This window comes from Amphiura filiformis, unplaced genomic scaffold (assembly GCF_039555335.1).
Source record: "Amphiura filiformis unplaced genomic scaffold, Afil_fr2py scaffold_51, whole genome shotgun sequence".
Classification (NCBI taxonomy): domain Eukaryota; kingdom Metazoa; phylum Echinodermata; class Ophiuroidea; order Amphilepidida; family Amphiuridae; genus Amphiura; species Amphiura filiformis.
The window spans coordinates 16,163-42,344 of record NW_027305515.1 but is presented as its reverse complement, the minus strand read 5'-3'; the positions used below and the strand labels follow the sequence as shown (position 1 = coordinate 42,344).

At 36.2% G+C, this 26,182-nt stretch overlaps 2 protein-coding genes across 2 annotated transcripts in view; both read right to left on the bottom strand.

Annotated features, from left to right (window-relative positions):
- Nucleotides 1-9,364, bottom strand: part of LOC140144384 (uncharacterized) — a 76,154-nt gene extending 66,790 nt beyond the window's left edge. Inside the window, exon 1 of the mRNA XM_072166202.1 lies at nucleotides 9,245-9,364. The gene's annotated coding sequence lies outside the window, so the exon portion shown is untranslated. The remainder of the gene's footprint in view (nucleotides 1-9,244) is intronic.
- LOC140144362 (uncharacterized) lies at nucleotides 119-24,183 on the bottom strand. Its single transcript, XM_072166183.1, has 3 exons — nucleotides 23,320-24,183; nucleotides 22,868-23,287; nucleotides 119-1,160 (listed from the first exon to the last, which is right to left on the bottom strand). Exons 1-3 carry the CDS (start codon nucleotides 24,181-24,183, stop codon nucleotides 525-527), a joined length of 1,920 nt encoding a protein of 639 aa, XP_072022284.1. The 3' UTR covers nucleotides 119-524.
- Between the last annotated feature and the right edge of the window lie 1,999 nt (nucleotides 24,184-26,182).

Below are 26,182 nucleotides of genomic sequence, written 5' to 3'. Positions count from 1 at the left end.
GACAGTGTGTATTGAGACAAAGGTCTATTTTTGTCAATTTTAAAATTTTCTTTTTTAATTTAAATTGCTATAAGCAGAGAAAACAAAATCGCATGGTGCCGAATGAGGTATTACAATTGCCCATCTATTAAACATGTTAAATATGCTATATTAAATTGGTATTAAAAAAGGACATTCTTAAAAGAAACTCCAGAAAAATTGTGTCAAAAAAAGGTTTGTTAAAAAACCTATATTGGCAACAATTGCAGTTTTCAACGATATTTTCTAATAGTGTCTGTTTGTGAGGTTACACTGTAGGAATCTCTTCCAAGCTTTTGGTATTCAAGTTTTCACGCCGGTTCCTGTTTATGGACATGCAAATTAATGATTTGATAATTATATAGCTCATTACAATTAATAGCCATAAGTTTTCTGAGATATTTCATGTCACTGATGAATGATATGATCGATAAGGTTTCTCTCCTGTGTGAATCTTTTCATGTGTATTCTTGGTTGCCAATCGGCTGAATGATTTGTTACAATAGCTACATTAATGAGGTTTCTTCCGTGTGAATCTTTTCATGCCGTTTCTTGTTTCCCAACTGGCTGAATGATTTGTTACAATAGCTACATTGATGAGGTTTCTCTCCTGTGTGAATCTTTTCATGCCGTTTCTTGTGTCCCAACCGGCTGAATGATTTGTTACAATAGCTACATTGATGAGGTTTCTCTCCTGTGTGAATCTTTTCATTCCGTTTCTTGTGTCCCAAGTTCCCCAACCAGTTGAATGATTTGTTACAATAGCTGCATTTATGAGGTTTCTCTCCTGTGTGAATCATTTCATGCCTGTTCTTGTTTCCCAAGTCACTGAATGATTTGTTACAATAGCTACATTGATGAGGTTTCTCTCCTAAATGAATCCCTTCATGCCGTTTCTTTTGTCCCACTGTGGTGAATGAATTGTCACAATAGCTACATTGATGAGGTTTCTCTCCTGTGTGAATCTTTTCATGCCGTTTCTTGTGTCCCAACCAGCTGAATGATTTGTTACAATAGCTGCATTTATGAGGTTTCTCTCCTGTGTGTATCTTTTCATGCCTTTTCTTGTTTCCCAAGTCACTGAATGATTTGTTACAATAGCTACATTGATGAGGTTTCTCTCGAGTGTGTGTCATTTCGTGCTCATTTGAATTTGGATTTGGAAGATACCTTCTCTTAAATAACAGTATTGCGAACCACCAGCATACATAACTCGATGTAGAGAGTCTTTCCTATTCAGAGGAAATATTGCAATTACACACCTTATTGCCTTTTAACAATAACCATTGACACTAGCACATATCAGAGAAGATGTAAGAAAAGGATGGAGAACAGAATTATATCCTTGAGATAATCCCGTAGGTAATCCTGTTGCACCTATCATTATCCTTTATTCTCAAGTGGTGGGTTAACCAACAGTTAACAATGAGAGGAAATTCCTGAACCTAGTTCAGTTGGGGATGATTTGAAGTGACCGCCAATTATGACCATTTGATATTTAATACCAGCAATGTGAAAAAAAAGAAAGAAATAATGTAGTGCCAAAATAATGTACCCTTTTACGGAAGGAGCAAAGTTTAACAAGTTATAACTCCGCTACTGAAGTACGAATGTCAGCGGCGAATGTCAGGTTATTATTTCCCAGTCTTTAAAAAAAAATTGCAGGCAGAGGTGGGAATCGATCTCGGTACCTCCCGGTTAAACAGCACTGTGAAAGACCACTAGACCAACTAAATATCTGTTGTGAGATGTGTGACATTAATCTTTGATATTGCTTAAGGGCTGGGGTATGAACGTTTGGACAGTATTTATTTTGGGACATTAGAGCACATCAGACATATCGAATCGCATTCTGAATACGAAGAATGTCCTTCTGATATCTAATAATTTTGATTTTTTGGAATTCGCAATTTAATACACATTTTATGGCAAATCATTAAAAATTGATATTTTTGATATTTAACGGTACTCGAAGTAAACTTTATAAATCTGATGATTTATACTTAAAGTGTATGTATGTGGGATGAAAAGCCGACGATCAATTGAAAATTTTGACCTTTCGTATTGAAGATATGGATTTTTTCCCCAAACACCAAAAATAATTAGGTCTTTTGGGAAAAAATCCATATCTTCAATATGAAAGGTCAAAATTTTCAATTGACCGTCGGCTTTTTCCTCCCAACTACATACACTTTAAGAATATATCATTAGATTTATATAATTTACTTCGAGGACTGTTATATATCAAAATTTGAAAAATATCAAATTTTATCATTTGTCATAAAATTTGTATTATATTGTGATTTTCAAAAAATGAAAATTATTTGATATCAGAAAGACATGCTTCGTATTCAGAATGCAATTCGATAGGTCTGAGGTGCTCTCATGTCCCACAAAAAATACTGTCGAAACGCAATAAACGCTCATTCTAGATCCCTTAATGGAACAAATCGCGGAATTAAATCAGTAATAAAAGAAATAGATTCTTATATAGCGGTCAAATTAGATAAAAGGGGAAATATTTGTCCCTGCTCGAAAGAAAATATAGGTTAGAAAATTATCAAATAAATTTAAATTACAAATTGAGATTTTATATTTCTTTCTTTCACGAGGCGACATTATCACAGACAAACACTGTATAAGCTAAAAACTCGACGCTCATCACTAGATGCTGTCATTTAGCTCAATGGTAGAGCATCAGACTGCTGATATCAATATCGTTGGTTCGAGTCCTCCTGCCAGCAATGGTTATATTTATGATTTTAATGCTACGCTAAAATTTGTTCGTTTTTTCGTTTATTTATTTATTTATTTATTTATTTATTTATTTATTTATATATTTATTTATTTATTTATTTATTTATTTATTTATTTGTTTTTGTTTATTTATGTAAATAGTTTGATATATTTGAAAGAGGTATTTGAGCAATTTTATAATCCTATGGGGTCATTTTGAACCCCCACCCCTCCCAACTTGCCAAACGCACAACACCTATGAGTTTGCATCATACATGTCATCATTAGTCACGATTATGCACTTTCAGTTTCCCACGCGTTTGAACGGGAATTGGATTGCGTACTTTTTTCGATGTCTAGTGAGCAAATTTTTTCATTATTTTGAGAAAATGATGTCAAATTTTCTATTCTATATTGTTTGGTAATAATGTCTTTTGCCAATAGTATGTTTAAAGTTGTAATTTTGTGTTTTTGATCGCAAAGATCGGATATTTTCGTTCCCGATTCGAATTCTGAACCCTTCGCAAGGGTGCCGATTTCGCCAGAACTTTGACGATAATTCTGCCTTTTTGGACACTTAAATGCTTTCGATCCTTAATTTTGTTTCAACCGAGTCTTAAATTATCAAGCACAATACAGTTGGTACCACATTTATATACATTGATGAAATTTTAAAGATTTTTTTTCAAGTTTCTAACCGGCGCAAATCGTTAAGTGTGTATTTCCCATTGACATCCAAAATGGCGTAAGCCAGTCCTCAATATACATAGGTACGGCGTATATAGGACTGGCAAGCGAGTCTATGTCATCATCATAAAAATTTGAAATTCAGGTCCCACAAAAATACAGTTATTGTGCAAAAGAGGACATAAATAATTTCTTTCTGCAACCATAATGGGCCGCAATATATCACTAACCGCATAGTCCGAGGCATGCAAGGTTCATTATTGTCAGGGTTAGGGTCTTAGGGTTAGGGTCTTATGGTTAGGGTTAGGGGTTAGGGTTAGGGGTTAGGGTTAGGGTTAGGGTTAGGGGTTAGGGTTAGGGTTAGGGTAAGGGTTAGGGTTAGGGGTTAGGGTTAGGATTATATTCGTATTTATTATACTAGTAATAGTATATTGTGTGTATGCAGTTTATTCCGTAATCAATAAGTATCATAAACAAACACCTTTCTGGCACAACGAATCATAGCACAGTCGTGTAGGCATTAGACTATGGATACAAAGGTTGTGGGTTCGAACCCCAGGTAAACCGTTATAGAATTTTAATTCTATCGATTTCTTTTTATTTTATTAAGTAAGAGGAAATAATAATGGTAATAAACTCGTGTTATATCTAGCCTCATAGGCCTATTAATTACATGTATGTACTATGTCTTATCGCATTGTGGCCCATTATGGTTGCAGAAAGAAATAACGCACGCCGGCAACTAGACTACTATACAAAAAAATAGTATCAAATCTTTCCTGCTCAATCACTATATAATACTTGCAAATAGATCATAGTTTACTAATCTAATCCTGTAATATAGACCTGTTATATCACCTGTATTTGCATGTAGAGTCTATACATGGTTTGTTATGGTAGGGATTAGTGTCCGATCTCTGTAATGTAATGTAAATGAAGCATATTGATATGCAGGAAGAATCGATCAGGGCGCTATCTATTAGGAAAGATAAACACTATTCAAAATATCAATAGAAGAAAGGGATGTAGAGATTTGTAATTGAGTCATGCATGATTTATCAGAAGGTTCTTTCCAATTCCCAAACGTAATGTGTATCTTTTCTCCCAGTTGACTGAATGATTTGTTACAATAGCTACATTTATGAGGTTTCTCTCCTGTATGAATCATTTCATGCCTTTTCTTGTTTCCCAAGTCACTGAATGATTTGTCACAATAGCTACATTGATGAGGTTTCTCTCCTAAATGAATCCTTTCATGCCGTTTCTTGTGTCCCAACTGGCTGAATGATTTGTTACAATAGCTACATTGATGAGGTTTCTCTCCTAAATGAATCATTTCATGCCGTTTCTTGTGTCCCACTGTTGTGAATGATTTGTCACAATAGCTACATTGATGAGGTTTCTTCCCTGTGTGAATCAGTTCATGTCGTTTCTTGTGTCCCAAGGCGCTGAATGATTTGTTACAGTAGCTACATCGATGAGGTTTCTCTCCTGTGTGAATCAATTCATGACGTTTCTTGTGTCCCAATGTCGTGAATGATTTGTCACAATAGTTACATTGATGAGGTTTCTCTCCTGTGTGTATCTTTTCATGTTGTTTCTTGTGTCCCAAATGGCTGAATGATTTGTTACAATAGCTGCATTTATGATGTTTCTTTCCTTGCTGGCCCTTTTTAGTGTTCAAATGACCTGGAACCATTTTTGATGCACGAGGATCTTCACTTTTCCTTTTCCTGCTCGTTTTGATGTAAATCCCCACAGAGCCAGCCTTTGGTTTCAAGTTTGGATTGCTGTACCAATAAGGCTTAATACTCAGCTCATGGTTGCGAAGATGTGATTTATAACGAGGAATGTTTTCAATAAATCTTCTTTTACAATACTTGCATACAGGATCTTGTAGCAAATCCCATTGTCGCGTAGGTCTCATCCTGTTGTCTGATAAATAAATAAATAAATAAATAAATAAATAAATAAATAAATAAATAAATAAATAAATAAATAAATAAATAAATAAATAAATAAATAAATAAATAAATAAATAAATAAATAAATAAATAAATAGTAAAAAATTATAGTGAAACCATCACTAGATACAGTGCTCAACTATAAAATATAGGAGCGAAATATATTATTATACAAATGAAATTACCACATCGCAATACAAATTTGTTTCGTATGGATGGTTTGACCCATCCACACTCGTCAGTTGCAATGTGTAAAATGACAATGTCTTGAGTTTTGATGCGCGCGCAAGAGGAATTAACGCAACCGCGTATCTTAAAGTTGCGCAACACAATACGCGTCTTAAGTGCGTATCCATGTCTGGGCCTACTTATTGCTAAACATGCTAAAAGAGCGACTTATTTATAGTTACACAGTAAATGTTTTTTTCTATGCCTGCAGCCACTTGCTAGTTCGTTTCTGTGGTTCAAGGTTGACATTTGTGGTTTAGTTATAATAAAGTATTTCTCAGTAATGCATAGATTGCATTTTTTTGCTGCTGGTAGAGTACGATTTACTTCGAGCAATAATTTTCCATTTGATGGAATATGATACTTTCTTATCATTAAGGTTCCAGATGTAATTGCTCAGAGCGGTGACGTATCTTTGATTTACATTTTTGAAGGTACTGTTATGGACATGTTACCAACATGCAGCAACTTATATCAGGACACAACAAATATGTGCTGCAATCTACGAAAACATCTTTGGCTTCGACACAAAACACCACTAATTGCAACTGCAAAAACAAATTTTACTATACCTCATAAATATTTATTAGGTAATCCAGACATCTTATTGGTTAATAACGCCAGCGTCCGAGTTCGGTATTTTGACTACTTCCCCGCGCCTGTGCAATTACGCGCACGCGGGGAAGTAGTAAAAACTTCCGCACCCTACTACCACACGGTGTCTCGACCCCAGACAAACAAGAACCTAGACCTATAACTTTGGTTTGCGTAGTGAAGTCAACACTGCTTAGCAACGATTTTGACAAGGACGCAACCCGGACGCAAACAAGCAGACATGTTCGCGTCTGCAGAACATGTTGCGTTTGACGCGGGCGATAACGGCGCAGCAATCACGCAAACGATCGCGTTTTTCGTTCCAGACATGAACGCTTATTTCTCCGCGTCCGACCACCCGACCAAAATCACCTTGGATACGTGGCTTCACCTACTGCCATGGTTAGGGATGGGCAGTTACAGGTCTAGGTGGTATGTCTATGGTCTCGACCCCGCGCGTCGCCGTTCCTTCAGACGTAGCATTATGCTGCACAACGGCAATTCTGCAGACGCGTTTATCGTGAAAATGGCGTCTGCTGCAGTCATTTTGCTGAGATTTATACCGATGGATAATTATACGCGAATTTGACATTTTATGAAACAAAATGCTATTTATGGAATGTTAAAAAGAAAATTAGAATAATATCAGTCAAAATGTAAATTGATTGAACAGAAATCCTCCAATAAAATCAGGTAAGCAAAATATTAAGCTTATTTACCATGCTGGCCGGCACGTTGACTGGTGTGTGTTGACTTTTGTTTACGATTTTACCGTGATAGTGAAAATATTTATGAGGTATAGTAAAACAAATACAACATGTTTTATTTCGGGAAAGTAGTTAAAACTACCGGTCCCGAGGTGTTGGATGATTTGACTACTTCCCTCCGCTGACGCGTCGGGAAGTAGTCAAATCATCCAACACCTCGGGACCGGTAGTTTTGACTACTTCCCCTCAAAACATGTTGTATTTGTATAGTGCCCTCTTGATGGAAATTGCCTGATATCCATAAAGGCGCAGGATTGGTCATTGCACAAATAGCCTTCAATTGCAAGAAAGTGTGCAATTTGTATAAATAGCACAAATTGCACAAATAGCCAGTGGCTTAAGCAATTTTCACAAATTGCATAAATAGCCACAGGTGTTGCAATTTGTGGAATTTATGTCAGTAAATTGCACCAATAGCCTACAGTTGCAGGAAAGTGTGCAATTTTTACAAATAGCACAAATAGCAACGTATGTAAGCAATTTTTACAAATTGCATAAATAGCCACAGGTGTTGCAATTTGTGCCATTTATGTCAGTCAATTGCACAAATTGCCTACAGTTGCATGAAAGTGTGCAATTTGTACAAATAGCACAAATAGCCATGTACGTAAGCAATTTTTACAAACTGTAGAAATAGCAATTTGCAATTTATGCAATTTATAAAAACAATGAGGACAATATCTGAGTTGCTTCCAGTAAGCGCTATTTGTGCAATTTGTGCAATTGGTGGAAAGAAAATTTAAGGAAGAATGATACCTACGAGGGTGTTTATAAGCAAAAAAAAATCCGTCAACCACCCTAACTACGGTTACACTCAACTTTTCCGGGCTCGCGCTGCGCCATTTCTTTCGAGAACCGCTTTCTTACTGAATCTGAGGCATCGCCGTAGCGCTGTCCCATTGCTTTCGAGAACCGCCTTATTACAAACCGAGAAAATTTAAGGAAGGATGATACGTACGAGGATGTTTAGAAAGAAAAAACAAGTCCGAAAACCGCCCTAACACTAACACTAAACTTTTCGGGGCTATAGCGATCATTGGAAGCAACTAGGATATGAGAAAAATAATCTAAGTTCAAAATTGCATAAATTGCACAAATTGCTGACGGCTAGAAGGGACTTGGCGATCAATGTCATAATTGCTTATATAGTCGGCACCTTAAAGCCCTTTCCACCAATTGCACAAATTGCACAAATAGCGATCATTGGAAGCAACTAGGATATGAGAAAAGTAATCTAAGTTCAAAATTGCATAAATTGCACAAATTGCTGACGGCTAGAAGGGACTTGGCGATCAATGTCATAATTGCTTATATAGTCGGCACCTTAAAGCCCTTTCCACCAATTGCACAAATTGCACAAATAGCGATCATTGGAAGCAACTAGGATATGAGAAAAATAATCTAAGTTCAAAATTGCATAAATTGCACAAATTGCTGACGGCTAGAAGGGACTTGGCGATCAATGTCATAATTGCTTATATAGTCGGCACCTTAAAGCCCTTTCCACCAATTGCACAAATTGCACAAATAGCGATCATTGGAAGCAACTAGGATATGAAAAAAGTAATCTAAGTTCAAAATTGCATAAATTGCACAAATTGCTGACGGCTAGAAGGGACTTGGCGATCAATGTCATAATTGCTTATATAGTCGGCACCTTAAAGCCCTTTCCACCAATTGCACAAATAGCGATCATTGGAAGCAACTAGGATATGAGAAAAATAATCTAAGTTCAAAATTGCTTATATGGCCAGTACGTTAAAGCCCTTTGAACCCTTGACTTTTGCATTTACTCTAGCTATTTGTGCTATTTGTACAATTTATATATGTGGCGAAATGTAAAATTTTCCTATACCTTAAGTATAGGAAATTTACTAAAACAACCAATCCTGCGCCTTTCTCCTGATATCGGGAGTAATATACCAAGCGACGGTCACAAGGGCAGACAACCGCAAGGAAGAGACATATGTTGGACTTACAGAAGGCCCATTTAAAACATACTCTTCAAATGACCTTAAAACAGATACGTCCAGTTATTATTGTCTAAAAACAAACTACGTAAAAAACAACATATTAAACAGCAGAAATCGCACCAGGATTGTACTACATGTACATGGTACAAGACATTTAAGGCATACTCGTAAGTTGTATCATATAAAACAAATGACACCTCAAAAAATAAGTAGGCCAAAAAAATCCAAAACAACAACAACAAAAATAACGCACTAAAAGCGTACTGTAGAAACTCACCTGTAAATATACTAATAATTGTGCTCCTATCAAATCAAACTTAATTTTGGTGTGATGCAAAAGATTGGTCCGGGACTCTTGGCAACGAAAACATGAAGAGATTTCGTCATTATGTGAGCTTATAATCATAGACCGTCTGTCTTTAGAGTCTATCTGAGTATTCGTCTCAGGAGTCTATGGTATAATAATCATGGAAGAAAGAGATTTCTTCTCAGTATAATAAAGTAAAACCATGACCATGACCAGGGCAGGCTCTCACTTACGTGTTCAATCAGTTCGATCATGAACAAGCATATGGTCGAATCCAACGAAAAGTGTACACGGCATGTTCAGGGCCATAACTTAAAAGTATTAATCAATTGACATTCGTTTTTATATTGTGTTTATTCGCCTTGATCATACGCTTCGCGCCATACATAATAAGACCCCTTCTGTGAAAAATTAAGACACAGAGACCCCAAAACATGCTATTTTTACCCATTTTTTCAAAATATTTCTTAAGGTATTTTAAAAACATCTAAATCAGTTATGAAAAGAAGTCATTGGATTGAATCTAAATTGATTTCCTGAAAGGTGTGTATTCAAAGATTGCCTGTTCAATTTTTCACATATTTGTACATAATTATGAATTTTTGTGATCATTTTTTGAGTGGTATTTTTTTACATTACCTACGAATACAATTTTTCATAGCACTAGATATATCTTTAAAAATGGAAATCACTAATAAATGCGCAATTGATACAAGCTTTGATATGTCCAATACTGAAATGCATTGTATTCGGACATCTTTATTATTGTGTTTAGCTGCCAGAAATTCTAAATGGCACAAAGGTAGGTTTGGTAAAAAATATGCATTACCTCCGAATACATGTTAAAAGCTGTGTCATTTCCACAAAGTGAGAGAATAGTAAACAATAGTTAAGGAATAGGTGCAGGGTAATACACTCTTTATTTCTACCAAGTTTCAATAGCCTGCGTTTAAATGTTTCTGAGATGTCAACAATAAAAGCAAGTATTCGTAGGTAAATTTCGGTAACCGAATATTACCTACGAATACAATTTGACATCATGACAGTATTGTGAAACACCGCCATTCATGCCAATGCCCATATTGGTACATAATGAAGGCCTGTATGTTTGCTATCAAATCATATGTCAATGAAAGTTGCGAATTCACATACATGCCCACCATGCAAAACCGAACTGGCTTAATTGTTGAAAAATATGTACTAAAATAGACGACGGTCTGCTCATTTGAAAGAAAAATCAGATTCAAAGAAGATTAGAAGGGATAAATACTTGGATTTGTCAACTGTCATGTGTGCTTCATTTTAAATGTTTACCGACCTTCTGGTTTCTGAGTAATTTGTGTCCAAATTCATTTATTCGAAGGTAACTTTTGACGTTTTCGCTAAGGTTACCTACGAATACCATGGAAAAACGACTGTTCTCATTGTCTCATGATCTAGACAACACAGTGATGGACCCTGTATAAACCTAATTGTAGTTGCCCTCAAAAGAAAGGCCACAAGACGTAACTGACTCCAAGATGGACTTCACAAGTCTGCAATAACGGTTTTAAGCGATTTGTGTGCAATTAATCAAATTAAAGTCACTTTAGTGCCTTTGTTTCTTACTTAAATCCTCTTTCAACCGCTGTGAACCGACATTATTAATACATGATAGGGTCCTAAGTATCAATAAACGCACATAAAGAAAATATTACATTCAAAGTGCTTTATAAAATGAAGTTTTGATTGCGATATCCACCAAAAGTCTAATTCTTACCTACAAATACTGAAATGTTACTTACGAATACACCATAATACATGACATGTGTAATGAAGTGTCCCTGCCAATGGAAATTAATTGTCAAAAACTTTAAGCGGTACCCCAGGACACTATTATTACCCATATACGGATTCATTCAACAATTATTTATTATGTAAAATTGCTGATTAACTACTTGTATATCAAAATGAAGTGGTCAAAATCTTGCTAAAAGCATCAACAATTTTTGATCTAAGGTAATAGCATTTATTCATTTGGACGTACCATCTGAAAGAGATCTAAAAACTACCAATTTATTAATTCATTACCATAATAGCCAAATTTAAACCTCTAAACTCAATATAGATATTGTTAAATCGCTCATGTTACCTACGAATACCCGGGTTTCTTCACCTTTTCATTGTATAAAGCGTTAGGTGTATGCGTATAATTCCTAATATTCTTGAAAACATATATCCTACTCGTTATTATACAATGTGTAAATTGATTCATACTCATTTGATAAATAAAATACAGAAACTGACCTAAACTGCATTTTCAAAAATAAACGAGCATAAACTGACAAAGATCATATTGATCGCGTTATAAAAATAAAAACAAATATTTTCTGGTTGAGCTAGAATTTTCCTGACACCCTGTGGTCTACATTACACGAAAAAAGCGTTAATGGGAATATTCCATTTGTTTTAGGTTGATTAGTATTGCGATAGTGAAAGCATCCTAGTGGTATTCGTAGGTAACATTGGGTTTTGATATCACATTTACTATCACACGTCCTGGATTTATTTTTCAAGATTAGTAATGGCACTTTTGGTTCCTATAAGGCCAATATGTCATCAATCAATGGGCAAAAGGAAAAAATTGTGGAGACATTTTTATTTCGGACTTTTATTTTTGGCCCGTGGACACTTTTGGTTGGATTCGACCATATGTCAATACGATCGATCGTATATCGTGGATTTGAAAGGCTCATGAATCCGGGATATGAAGTGCCTTGGATAACGATTTCAGTGCTCATTGATTTTTAAATCTATATTAAAGATCAAGAAGTGTATAAAATATCTTTTGAAGACAGACAGAGGACCTGGGCGTCAATCAAATCAAATCTTTTGAAGACAGACAGAGACACGATGGGCGTCATTTTTGATTTGATTGACGCCCAATCAAATCAAATTTGATTTGACTGATGCCCATGGTCCTCTGCCTGTCTTCAAATGGTAACTTTGATAATACACATCCTGGTGTATTTTAATAGAATTATTTTTAAATATCTTTTCAAAACAGGAATATGTAAGGAATGGGGTAAACATGGTAAAAAGAAACCATTTCTTTAAAGAAAAAAAAAAAAAAAAAAAGAAAGACAAGGTATAAACATGATAAACGTAAAAGAAGCCCCGACAAATATTATGTGTGTCTTCATCCTTTTTTCAAACATAGGACTTATCAGATTATGAAAACTCTTGTATTAATAAAATTCCGTTATTCATATATTTGCTCTGTTTATTTGTTTTTTCCTAAGAAGTGTATATTTGTCATTCTAATTTAATACATAATACAATTAATATTGCATGCGGACCTCAGTGGTTATGTGAAACGATCCCTATTTTTGTATGAACACGAGCTTCCCGAAACGGTACCAAAAAGTCTGAAAAAGGATGGAGATACATTCGCTCAATAATCCAAGAGAATCAGGATGTAGTGAAAGCTTCCTCTCGGCAAGCAATCATAGTTTGTGAGAATCATGCTCAATAATCTTGCCCAAGCATCATTAATTATTTCACAAAAGGATCACAAAATGTGGCATGTGCAAAGCAGGGGTCAAAGATTTTGACAGGCCAAGACGGGGGAGGGGGGGGTTGGCAGGTCAAGAGGGTGGGAGGGGTTGGGTGGGGACAAGCATGGTTTGGCGCGCCGTTTTACCCCTCCCGGGGACTCATGATTGTTGCACAGCCCCTTAGAGCATGCTTAGTAAAGTTGATGTATTTGCAGCATTTTCATGGATTTCATGGAAATCAGCTTCATATTATCTCATAATGTCATGTTTAATTTAATTTATTTAGGCTTATTATTCTTTGCTCAGTAGTCCAGTGAAAAGTATCGAAAATGCTAACTTTCCCTATTTGTAATATTTATCAGTTTATTTTCTTTGTTTTTTTTTAGTTTCCTTTAGTTGATTCATAGTTTTGTTTGTCTGTTTGGTTTTTAGATTTTATTCAAATCTAAACAAAAGCCATAAGTTTGAGAGTCATTTTGGGATCTTTGATTGATTCTGAATAAATTTAGTTTGGGCTCACCTCCTGAAACTTCCGGGCATTCCAGGGAGGGGTCAATCAAGGTCACATGGGGGTCTAATTTTCAGACTAAGTGAGTGAATCACAAAAGGACGAGTTGAACTCTTATTATAATTATACTAATGTAAAATGTATACTGTTTCTTCAATAGGGGGCGGGGGTCATGAATATACTGGGGGTCATAGATTTTAGGGGTCATAATTTTCTTTGTTTTTAGTTTCGTTTAGTTGATTCATAGTTTTGTTTGTCTGTTCGGTTTTTAGATTTTGTTCAAAACAAAAGCCAATACTAGCAGCAGGTACATTTTGTACGGAGCACTACAATACGGAAAGTCTACATTATTCGAGACGGTCATGAACACAGGCTGGCCATGCCTTATGCCTAACGCGCGATCGTGTTTTATTATAAAATTTATAGGGGTGGGGTGGGTGTGTGTAGTATGTGCGGTGGTGGGTGGAGGTATTAGATGCAGACCCCTTTTCACTAAGGTCAACATTTTCCTATGATGATCGGCTTTTCCTCCCAGCTAGGTTACATTATAGACAATTATAAAGTTTACTTCGAGGTCAAAAATGTCAATTTTTAATAATTTGTCATCAAATTCGTATTATATTGCAAATTAAAAAAAAACGATATCAGGACATTCCCCGAATTCAGAATGCAATTGGATCATAGGCATTGATCCCGAGGGGGGGGGGGGACGGGGAATAAATCTCCCCAATATTTTGCCAGGGGGTGCTCCATACAATCATCCCCCCCAATGTTGACGCCTGATAATGGGTTTCTGACCAAATTAACCTCTTATTTTCCCATTTTAGCCCCCAAAGTGCAAATTTTTGGCGCTTCGCGCGCATTTATCCTACTTTTACACCATATTTCATCAATTTAGCTTCAAAATAGTAGAACTTTTCGCGCGCTTCGCGAGTAATTATACCATACACTTATTCTGTCGCCAAAAGGTGCTGGATTGACTATACTTGAAGAATTTTTTCCAACTCCACCCCCCCCCCCCAATGTCAAAAACAAATCTACGCCACTGAATTTGATGTGTCTGATCTGCTTTCAGGTCCTACAAAAAATACTGTGCAAAGGTGGGTGACCAAGCCACAGAACAAAAATATAAATTTGAGGATACTATTACTAAGCGAGTGAATCTGCGAGAAGTTTCCGGTGGTATAAAAATCTCAACTTTTTGAACTCTTTGTTTGTTGTGAACATTGACAACATTGCATTATAGGCCTACTAAAGGGACTGTTTCGTCAGAAAGGGAGTCATGAATATACTGGGGTTTATACCCAAAATAGGGGGGTCATAATTTGTTTCAACCCAAAATAGGGGGGCATACAATTATCAGGGCTTGTAATTCAAAATTTTCGCGCGCTACATACATGTGCAATCTTTGTGGTTACATTCAAGCGCGGAAAAATGTCAGTCTGAGATGGGGGACTCTCAACCCGCGATGGGGGTGTCATAAAATTTTACTCTGGTCACCGACACATTAATGACCCACCCTTCCAAAGAAAATGGCAGCCCCCTAAAAACACAATTTGTCAGTGTTGTTACATTATGACGTTGTCCTACTATCAGCACTTTATGCAGAATTACACATAATTATACTGGATTTTGGACTTATCTGGCAAATACTTGAGTCCTATTATGGCTCATAAGTGAGGGTGCACTGTACTTATTTGAAATACTGGGAATGCTGTATAAGGACAATTCCATGGTATTAAACGGAAGGACGTTTTGACTCATTAAACTACATTTCAAACTTGAGAACCACAAACACCTTTATTAGTTACATCAAACAAATGCTACATGTACCCTAAAAATACACTAAAATCACTAGAAATATGTATTCATGTACCATTTCATTACTAAAAATACTACCTTCAAATTACACTTTTTTGTTTGTTTGGCAGAACTACCTATTCATGTATGAAAGTGACGAGTATAGTATGTGTATATCGACGTCATGAAGTAGGGAGGGGCCTATCGATATATAACATTTTGAAGGGGTAATTGGGTATAAAATTGTAGAAAAGGGGTAATCAGGTAGAAAAGTTTGAAAAAAATGAGCAAAATTCTATTATTGTTCCAAATTTACATATAGGCTACAAATCTGCTGAAATAAGAAAATTTGAAAGTTCCCGAATTATTTTATGGCATTTTGATGATAAAATTCTGGAAAAGAATTGGGAGTCATTGGGTAGCCTAGCCTGAAAAAAAGGGGGGGGGGTTATCGGGTATCATAATGATTTGAAAGGGGATTTGGGTATTTGAATTCAAAAAAGGGGCCTAATGACAGGCACATAGTACCACATACACGTCACTTCTAAAGTTCAGTGCCCCCATGAAATATGAATATTAATGAGGTTGGTAATGGGAGGACAGTAAAACAGACAAGAATTAATGTGTTTCCGTAATATAAATACATTGTACACAGCATTAAGGTGACTGTGCACTCTCAGAAATGCATGAATTTAAAGTAATGCAACTTTAATAATAATCACTTTAACAATAAAATAACACATTTTTGATCATGTGTTATTAGACATAAAAAACACAGACTATTGTAATTATCTAAAACGTTTGTGATTACTTGAATACCATAATGTTGTTGGAATCAAAGGCCTATGTATAAAACAATACGCATAAAGGTAGTGTCTACATCAGTTTGTTTTATCAGATTGTTGACACCCACCCCACAAATAATACATACATGACAAGGGTTGTGTTCAGATGTATAGCTAAAACTAAACATTTTGTCAGTCACACTGCAAAGTGAACTGCGCACAAAAAGTATCCATACATATCTTAAAGACACTATTAGGGCGAATTTCTCAACGGGTGGCTTAGCAGTTGGCTAGTCTAGCCTCAAGGCTTAAGAGGTCGTAACACCAGGCTCAACTGAAAACACGTTCCCCGAAGCACGGCTACCATAGCCTCAAGGCTTCGTTAGCCTGTGGGCCAGGCTTGTAGGATTAGCCCCAGGCTTCGGTAAAATTTGCATTTCTCGAAATCAGTCTTCTGTAGCCGTAGTCTACGCAAGCCTGTTAGACCAGGCTTACAGCGGCTTTTCTTGGCCCTGCCTCAGAGCAGGTCTTAGGTCGTAAGCCTTGGTCTATTTCAATTTACAAATTATTTAAATTGTAACGCAAAGTTTATCTTTCATATTTTTGACGGTCTTTCAATTAACATGAGTAAGCAGTCGCGCCTGGGGGGAGCTCTTGCCCCCCCCCCATGAAAAAGGTAAATTAGGCCTACTTCTGAGAGTTATTAATTAACCTCATTATTTGGTCATTTTAACCTTAAAAACTCAATTTTAAGGTTAAATAAATTGCATTTATCCCACTTTTGTACCATTGGCCTATATGTCACCAGCTTTAATACCTTAAATATGGCATTTGTACCATAATTTTTTTTTCAATCCCACCTCCCCCCCCCCATGTCAAAAAGAAATCTACGCCAATGTTCCGGGGACACATTCCAAGCAGATCCCTTAACTCCTCAGACCCACTCCACCCCTTACAAACCCAAACAGCATGAACAATGCCTGCCCCTCATTTATTATGTTTGACCCCGCTTTCCCCCACCCCAGCCCAAATGAAGTAATTGTTCGATTTAGTTGAACATTTCAGCATTTTATTTTAGTGTTCATTTGAGTTAGTTGAATTTTTTTAAGTAGCTGTTCCTATCATAAGACCTACTCATTTTGAATGATGGTTTTTTAACAACGATATAATTTTTTAAAAATTCTTTCATCATCATCATGATCATCATCATCATCATCATCATCATCATCATCATCATCATCATCATCATCATCATCATTATGAAGACCTATATGATACCACCTGTCCCTATCCAAGCCTTAATAGTTTGATACTCGTACTTTTCATACGTAGGCCTATTACAATATTATTTTGGAGTGCCTATATTATACCAATAGAAGAAGGACAAAAAAAGATAGAGTAAATATTTGACACGAAACAATAATGCATGCAGTATTAAAACTGAATTTACGGATAAGATGCATATAATATTTACTTAAATAATTATAAATATTGTACCAACATATAACTTCATGTGAGATCTGAGAAGACTAACTGGTATCAGCAGTAGATAGCACGTTGGTTGCTTTCCTTTTTAGGGGAATCACAGATTCCTTTCCATTAGGCTTACAGTTTTACCCTTTTGGGGATGCAAAGAAAAAATCACGAGTATAAAGCATAGGCGTATCATTCATACAAGTTGGACTCATAAAAAGTCAAGTGGAAATAAAATAATACATAAAAGACACAAAAACAGACACAATATTCTTGCATCAAGTTGTGTACGGTATAAGCCCAAACACAAGACCGCGGGTCCAGGCTAGTCTTTGCGCCGGGAACATTGCGATAATGAGACGGCAACCTTGTTAGTACGGTAAACCGTGAGGACCACAGCTTATGTACATCTACCTCCAACAGCCTATACAATTAAGTCGCTGGTTGAAAGGGACGAGGTTGTCAAGCGTTAAGCCTGCAAGGCCACTAAGACTAGGTTGAATTTGCGTTGAAGAAATCCGGCTAGAGTTAAGACTCGGGCTTCGAGAGCGGGCTAGGCTTAGTAGCCTCAAGGCCACCTTAAGACTACGGCTTAATAAGACTCCTGTCGGGAAACTCGCCCTTAGTCTAAATGACCAAATAAAGTAATTAATAGACGTATAATGCTCTGCGTATTTTTACAACCCATTCGGCACAATACGACTTTATTCCCTCAAGTATACCAATTTGAATGGAAAGGGGGCATTTCTAAAGTGACACATTTGTGATATTTCTTCCTTCACGGAGATTTCCACCGGCTTTTGTAACAGGCTCATTGCAGCGTGACAGATCAAAATTCACTCGCTGCGCTCATAACATTAGCACGTTTCATTTAAGTATAAGGTGAGAAAATAAAATCTCATGGTGCCGAATGAGGTATCAAAATACGCAGATATTTAGTTTCTATCTATTGACCACTTTATTTTGGAATTTAGGTTTTAGTGTCTTTAAGGGATCTAAAATGAGCGTTTATTGCGTTTCGACAGTATTTTTTATGGGACATGAGAGCACCTCAGACCTATCGAATTGCATTCTGAATACGAAGCATGTCTTTCTGATATCAAATAATTTTCATTTTTGAAAATCACAATATAATACAAATTTTATGACAAATTATAAAAATTTGATATTTTTCAAATTTATGATATATATAACAGTCCTCGAAGTAAATTATATAAATCTAATGATATATTCTTAAAGTGTATGTAGCAGGGAGGAAAAGCCGACGATCAATTGAAAATTTTGACCTTTCATATTGAAGATATGGATTTTTTTCCCAACATAGCTTCCTTTTACCTAAAACTTAGCAATTAATTTGCATGAAGGTAAATTATGTAGCTATACCCATCTATTCTCTTAAAATATAGGCCTACAGATATCTGAACATTAGATTGCGTAACTCTATCACCCCGCTCACCATTTTTCTCCGTTTTATGCTCCTTCGTTTTGGACATAGAACATCCGATAGACAGTGCGCTGGCATTCTCTCCTGATGATTCTATCATCAGCGAAGGAATCTCTATACGTTCGATATCACAAACCCGTCTTTAGGCCTAACCGATTTTAGGTTAGAGAATAGATATGTTCATACAAACCATAATATCATGAACATTTCTTTATAGGCTAAATCCATCTTTCCTGTTTATTCTCAAATATGCCTAAAACATCAAGGCATATTAACTCAAATAGACAGGACTGAGTCTAGCCTGGCAAAGTCACCTAAATCATGGTTACTTTATCTCTATAGTCTGATTACCATACTCCAAAAATAGGAAGCATGAAATCAGATTATGTCTTTTAAAATACTCATGCGTATATGCTCTTATGGCGGTGATCGTTACTCAGTTTTGATCGTCTCTTTCAATTGTATTTTGCCTCTCTAAAAATTGCTGTCTTGGCTCCATGCAGTCATTTCAGCAGCCCGCAACTGTCTATGTTTATTTGGCGACTCGCGGACGCGCGTACGCAACTGCTACTACGCAGCGTACACGCACGTTGACGCCAACATTTTAGACAGCGCGACCTTGGAGAATTGACACATTCCTCTCTCAATAATAAATTTACCGCATCGCACCACTGGCCATCTGACCGTCAACATGACTTCAGCATCAGCTATACCAGGAGTAGTTACGACAGCGATACGACCCCAGACAAACAAGTACCTAGACCTATAACTTTGGTTTGCGTAGTGAAGTCAACACTGCTTAGCAACGATTTTGACAAGGACGCAACCCGGACGCAAACAAGCAGACATTTTCGCGTCTACAGAACATATTGCATTTGACGCGGGCGATAACGGTCGCGTTTTTCGTTCCAGACATGAACGCTTATTTCTCCGCGTCCGACCACCCGACCAAAATCACCTACTGCCATGGTTAGGGATGGGCAGTTATAGCCCCAGACAAACGAGAACCTAGACCAATGACTTTTACTCGCGTAGTGAAGCCGACACTGCTTAGCAACGAATTTGACAAGGACGCATACCCGGACGCAAACAAGCAGACATGTTCGCGTCTATGGAACATGTTGCTTTTGACGCGGCGATAACGGCGCAGTAATCACGCAAACGAGCGCGTCAAACATGTATGCGATATTTCTCCTCGCCTAGTAACCCCGTCAATCCGTCAATATCACCTTGGATACGGGGCTTCACCTCCCGCTGTGGTAAAGGATGGGCAGTAATAGGTCTAGGTGGTATGTCTATGGTTATAGGTCTAGGTGGTATGTCTATGGATACGACCACCAAACCAAAAAGAAAAGAAGCAGAGAATCAACCTAACAGATAAAGCCAAGAAGTTCATGTGAAGAACAGTAAAGTCACCAAGCCGAATAAACCAATCCTGAAGAAGTCTTCCAAGACCAAGCCAAGAAGGACAAGATGAAGAAACCAAAGACATGCAGCACCAAGCCAATCACCAAACCAATCACCAAGCCATTCCTGAAGAAGTTCTCCAAGACCAAGAAGGACAAGAAGAGAAACCAAAGGCATGCAGCACGCCAACTTAAAATCTAAAGTTGGCTCTTTTAGAGAGATCTATGTGTCAAATATGCGATAAATACCATAATGCTACTTGAGTCAAACAAAATATCCAGTTTGATACTTGATAGTGTAAAATGGCAAATAAAAGAAAGTTTCAAAACAAGAGTGATAAGAGACAAAATAAGGACAAAATTAAGTCCAGAAAGTGTCACTTAAATTCCAAAATACTCTTAAAATCCAAGAAGTCCAAAACACTTAAGGACTTGGCCAATATAAACAAACAAATCGTCATAAACTTAGCAAATAAAATATTTTCTGATGCAGAATATTCTGTATTAGGGAGACATTTGAAATTTGTAGATATCCCAAAAATCAAAGCAAGTTTGCTTGACAGGGATACTACAGTCTTTCTCTCTTTCTTTTGCTTCTTTCTTTCGTTCCTTTTTCCCCCTTTTTTCTTTCTTTCTTTCTTTCTTTATTTCTCTCTTTCTTATTTCTTTCTTTCTTTCTTCAGCCTTTCTTTCCTTTTTTTTTTTTTTTTCTTTCTTTCTTTCTTTCTTTCTTTTTTTCTTTCTTTCTTTCTTTTTCTTTCATTCTTTGTTTTTCTTTCTTTCTTTGTTTTTCTTTCCTTCTTTCCTTTTTTTCTTTCTTTCTTTCTTTCTTTCTTTCTTTCTTTCTTTCTTTCTTTCTTTCCTTTTTTTCTTTCCTTCTTTCTTTCTTATAGCACGGGTTTATGACATTTCGTGACACTAGTTTTTGGTTGAACTGTCCGTGATTTCATTATTGTGACCTTTTCTAAACATTATGCTTTTTACTGAGACCAGTAATTACTCCATTATATAAAATGCGCCTAAGCAACGCAACATAATGGATTTAATTAAATGGACTAAAAGTAGCATAATCATAAAGGCCTACTTATTGATTCACTATGAAGGCACTTAAATTATAGAGCCTACTCCTCAGTTTATACCAAATACAAACTTTATACCTATTGTACCAACTAGATTTTCATTATCATGATCATATGTAGGCCTAGTAATAGGTCTACTCTTTTCTAATAAAGAAAAGACATCCATTTTAATGAAATCAAAACCACTCATGCTTAATTTTCATAGTAGAACAGGATTTCTGTCACTAAATATTAGCATAGGCCTACAAAATGCCATTATTGACATTGCATTTTCCATTTTTAGAGAAAACCTCTGTCACTAAAAATGGACCAAATTGCCAATGTCATAAAGTTAGGCACTTTGGACCTAAGTTAATTAGGTATGCAGATCCATGTTTCTACTGTGAACAAATATACCAAAATACTAGGTGATCATAAAATTAAGCTGAGCAAAATGTAGCTGATGAGATTAATAAAAGATCAAATAAGTCTTGATCACCATTAATCGAAACGCGTCCTACGATAACTTTCTATAAGTTTCTCAAAAATAGAGAAACTCAAGTGTCTTTTTTCCTATACGGAATTAATGGCCATTTGGTTGGAATTTCTTCACAACCACCCATATTACAACCTCTATACGCATTTTTTGCATAGCAAAAACATAGCTTCCTTTTACCTAAAACTTAGCAATTAATTTGCATGATATAAATATAGGCCTACAGATATCTGAACATTAGATTGCGTAACTCTATCACCCCGCTCACCAGAAACAACTTCGGGAAAAGCTACAATATTACTGGCAGTTTTTTAGTTGCCAACGATTTGTCTGTTATTTGTCCCAAAAATTCTGTATAAAACGTTATGTATAAAAAAAGGACATTCTGTAAAAGAAAACCCTGAAACATTGTCTTAAAAAAGCTTCTGTACAAAAACCTGCGACATTACTAGCTGATTCCAGTTTATTAAAGTCCTGTATGTTTATTTCATTATTTGCTGAGATTCTCTCCATTCCATTCGGAATCATTACTGCCTACTCCTAACATTGCAAATGAATGATTTGATAAATAAATAGCTTTATATATATATATATAATGGCTATTAATATCCTGGTTTTTGAGACATTTCATGTCGCTAATTGAACCCAAACTGATTGTTACAGTAGCTATATCATTACATCTTCTCTGGTAACATTAATGAGGTTTCTCGCCTGTCTTAATCTTTTCATGCAGTTTCTTACTTCCCAATTGGCTGAATGAGTTTTCAAACTCATTTTCATGACTATTCTTGTGCCCCAAGTGGCTGAATCGGCTATGAATCCCGCTATGAATCTTTCATGTTGTTTCTTGTTTCCCAACTGACTGAACGATTTGTTACAATAGCTACATTGATGAGGTTTCTCTCCTGTGTGGATCGTTTCACGTGTTTTCTTTTGTGACAAGTGGAGGAATGATTTGTTGCAAAAGCTGCATTTATGAGGTTTGATTCTTTCATGACTATTCTTGTGCCCCAAGTCGCCGAATCGTTTGTTACAATAGTCATGATAGTTGTACTTATAGTTTCTCTCCTGTATGAATCTTTTCATGTTTTTTCTTGTTTCCCAACTGGCTGAATGATTTGTTACAAAAGCTACATTGATGAGGTTTTTCTCCTGTATGAATCTTTTCATGTTGTTTCTTGTGTCCCGATGTCGTGAATGATTTGTTACAATAGCTACATTTATGTGGTTTCTCTCCTGTGTGAATCATTTCGTGGACTTTCTTCTGTCCCAAACTCCCGAATGATTTGTCACAATAGCTGCATTTATGAGGTGTTTCTCCTGTATGAATCTTTTCATGCTGTTTCTTGTCTCCCAATTGGCTGAATGATTTGTTACAAAAGCTACATTGATGAGATTTCTCACCCATGTGAATCTTTTCATGTTGTTTCTTGCTTCCCAATTGACTGAATGATTTGTTACAAAAGCTACATTGATAACGTTTCTCTCCTGTGTGTATCAGTTCATGGTTTTTCATGTTTCTCAAGTCACTGAATGATTTGTTACAGTGTCTACATTGATGAGGTTTCTCTCCTCTATGAATCTTTTCATGTTGTTCTTGCCATCAGACTGACTGAATGATTTTTCACAATAGCTACACTGATGAGGTTTCTCTCCTGTATGAATCTTTTCATGTAGTTTCTTGTGTCCTAATCGGCCGAATCGTTTGTTACAATAGCTACATCGATGAGGTTTCTCTCCCGTGTGAATCAGTTCATGTTGTGTTTTGCTACTTATGACGCGGAATGATTTGTTACAATAGCTACATTGATGAGGTTTCTCTCCCGTGTGAATCATTTCATGCTTTTTCTTGTCTCCCAACTGGCTGAATGATTTGTTGCAATAGCCACACTTATGAGGTTTCTCTCCCGTGTGAATCATTTCATGCTTTTTCTTGTCTCCCAACTGGCTGAATGATTTGTTACAATAGCCACACTTATGAGGTTTCTCTCCTGTGTGAATCATTTCATGATCTTTCGTGTGTCCCAACTTGGTGAATGATTTATTACAATATCTACATTTATGAAGTTTCTCTCCTATATGAAGATTTTCATGTCGTTTCTTGCTTCCCAAGTGGTTGAATGATTTGTTACAATAGCTACATTGATAATGTTTTTCTCCTGTGTGAATCATTTCATGTTGTTTCCTGTGTCCCAAGTGGCTGAATGATTTGTCACAATAGTAACATTTATGACGTTTCTTTCCTTGCTGGCCCTGTTTAGTGTTCAAATGACCTGAAACCATTATTGAAACATGACGATCTTCACGTTTCCTTTTCCTGCTCGTTTTGATGTATATCCCCACAGAGCCAGCCTTTGGTTTCAAGTTTGGATTGCTGTACCAATAAGGCCATGATGCAGTCATGGTCCATGGCAAAGGCGATTCGACCTTTGTGGCATTAAACCCAGTTAACAGGAAATTAATCCAGTAAATCGATTCAGTAAAGCAAATAAGCTCATGCATTCGATCACTAACGGCAACCAGCTTCGGTCGATTACCCCAGCTGCAGCGTGTGTAAGGGTCGGTTCATAGTGAATATTCGAAGGCGAATATTCGGCTTCGAATACTTTTTGTGACGTCAAAATATACACGGCAACGAATAAAATATGAGTTGGACCGGATTAAATATCGCTCAACTGATAGCGAGATACTATTGATTTATATGAAAGGCTCGAGGTCACCTGAATATCATTCGACGAACGATGATTTCAAAAATCCCCAATGATTTTGACCACAGTTTTGACATGCTCTCAAGACTCCAAACCCGATTCTGCCATTTTTTAATTCGCGGACCTATTTTCTCAATAATTATAAAAATGCAACTTTTTTGGTAAAAATGCGACGAATTTATGTATAGGCTTTCCACTTTTATTTAAGCTATAATTCGCCACTCTTTCTGATTAATAAGTCTAAAGACCAGCCCAAAATACCTCAAATAGTTTCTGTATTTTACCGGAACTCATTAGGGTTACACAAATGGCCCATTGATTTAGTGGTGTGCCCCCTTATTAGTGCGGTACAAGCGTACCCATTTTTATATGATATGAAAGTAAGGGACTATTAAGACGTCCACGAAAAGGAAAATGCCTGGCAGGCAATAGCATTCCAATGCCGTAGTGATGGTATAAAGTAATGTTTTATGCAAAATTATGATATTTAGGCTTACAAACATAACCTATATGTACAAGTGAATGTTTCCATATTAACGTAGCTCTATTTAAATCGACTGATGCAGGAAAAAAGTCTAACTCCAAATTCAGATTTATGCCTCCACCCCGGTTTTACATACATAATGTTTGGCCCCAGTTCTAGGTCCCCATATTGCATCTGCCCCTGGCAGAGGATGTGATATGTCTGGGGTGGTAAATCATTGGTTATTGATATAAAAATGCGTTTGCCACGGAGGTTCACCCATTTTTGTCATCTTTTCCGCACTAGCGGAATTCTTGACGTTTTGGGAACCTATAAACGATGTTATTTTGGGCGGATTAAAGATGTAATGCGTTCAGTCAAATTCATAATTATAATTAATAATTAAGAGGGCAAAATAAGTAACATGTAGGAATGGATATATAGCGCTTTGCAATGAATATCTTCATAAACTATGCAGAACAACCAAAAGCGTTGGTACCCTATCATTGCGTGTTCTTTTAAAAAAATTCTTGTTTATTTCTATAATTTGTGAATCAGGCATTAAAACACACTTAGGCCCTAGCAATGTAGGCCTACACAAGTTCGGAACGAGACTTTTTATCTTTTGACGCGTATTTCGGTCGAATGCCAAAATTGATTGCTCAATGAATCATGAAATGAGAGCAATACTACTTTGATGATACCGATCTCAAGTGGATATCAGCCAATGAAAAAAGTGTTCACCGGAAATAGATTGGTGGGAGATGAATGTTGTTGAACTCGACAGATATATATTTGGTGGGTCACCGTTGGTGGTCTCATATATAACACTTGTGAGGGTTGTCATATCGCTTCAATCATATCTTATGATATTTATTTATTTATTTATTTATTTATTTATTTATTTATTTATTTATTTATTTATTTATTTATTTATTTATTTATTTATTTATTTATTTATTTATTTATTTATTTATTTATTTATTTATTTATTTATTCATTCATTCATTCATTCATTCATTCATTCATTCATTCATTCATTCATTCATTTATTTATTTATTTAATTATTTATGTATTTATTGCCTTTTTTTATTTTTTTATTTATTTATTTATATATTGACTCATTCATTTCTTGATTTGCTTTGCAGTTGAAACCTGCAAGAAGGTATGGGTCAACCTCCGCTCCGGTTACAGGCAGGTCGTAAATGCCCCGAAAAGCACATCTTTTTG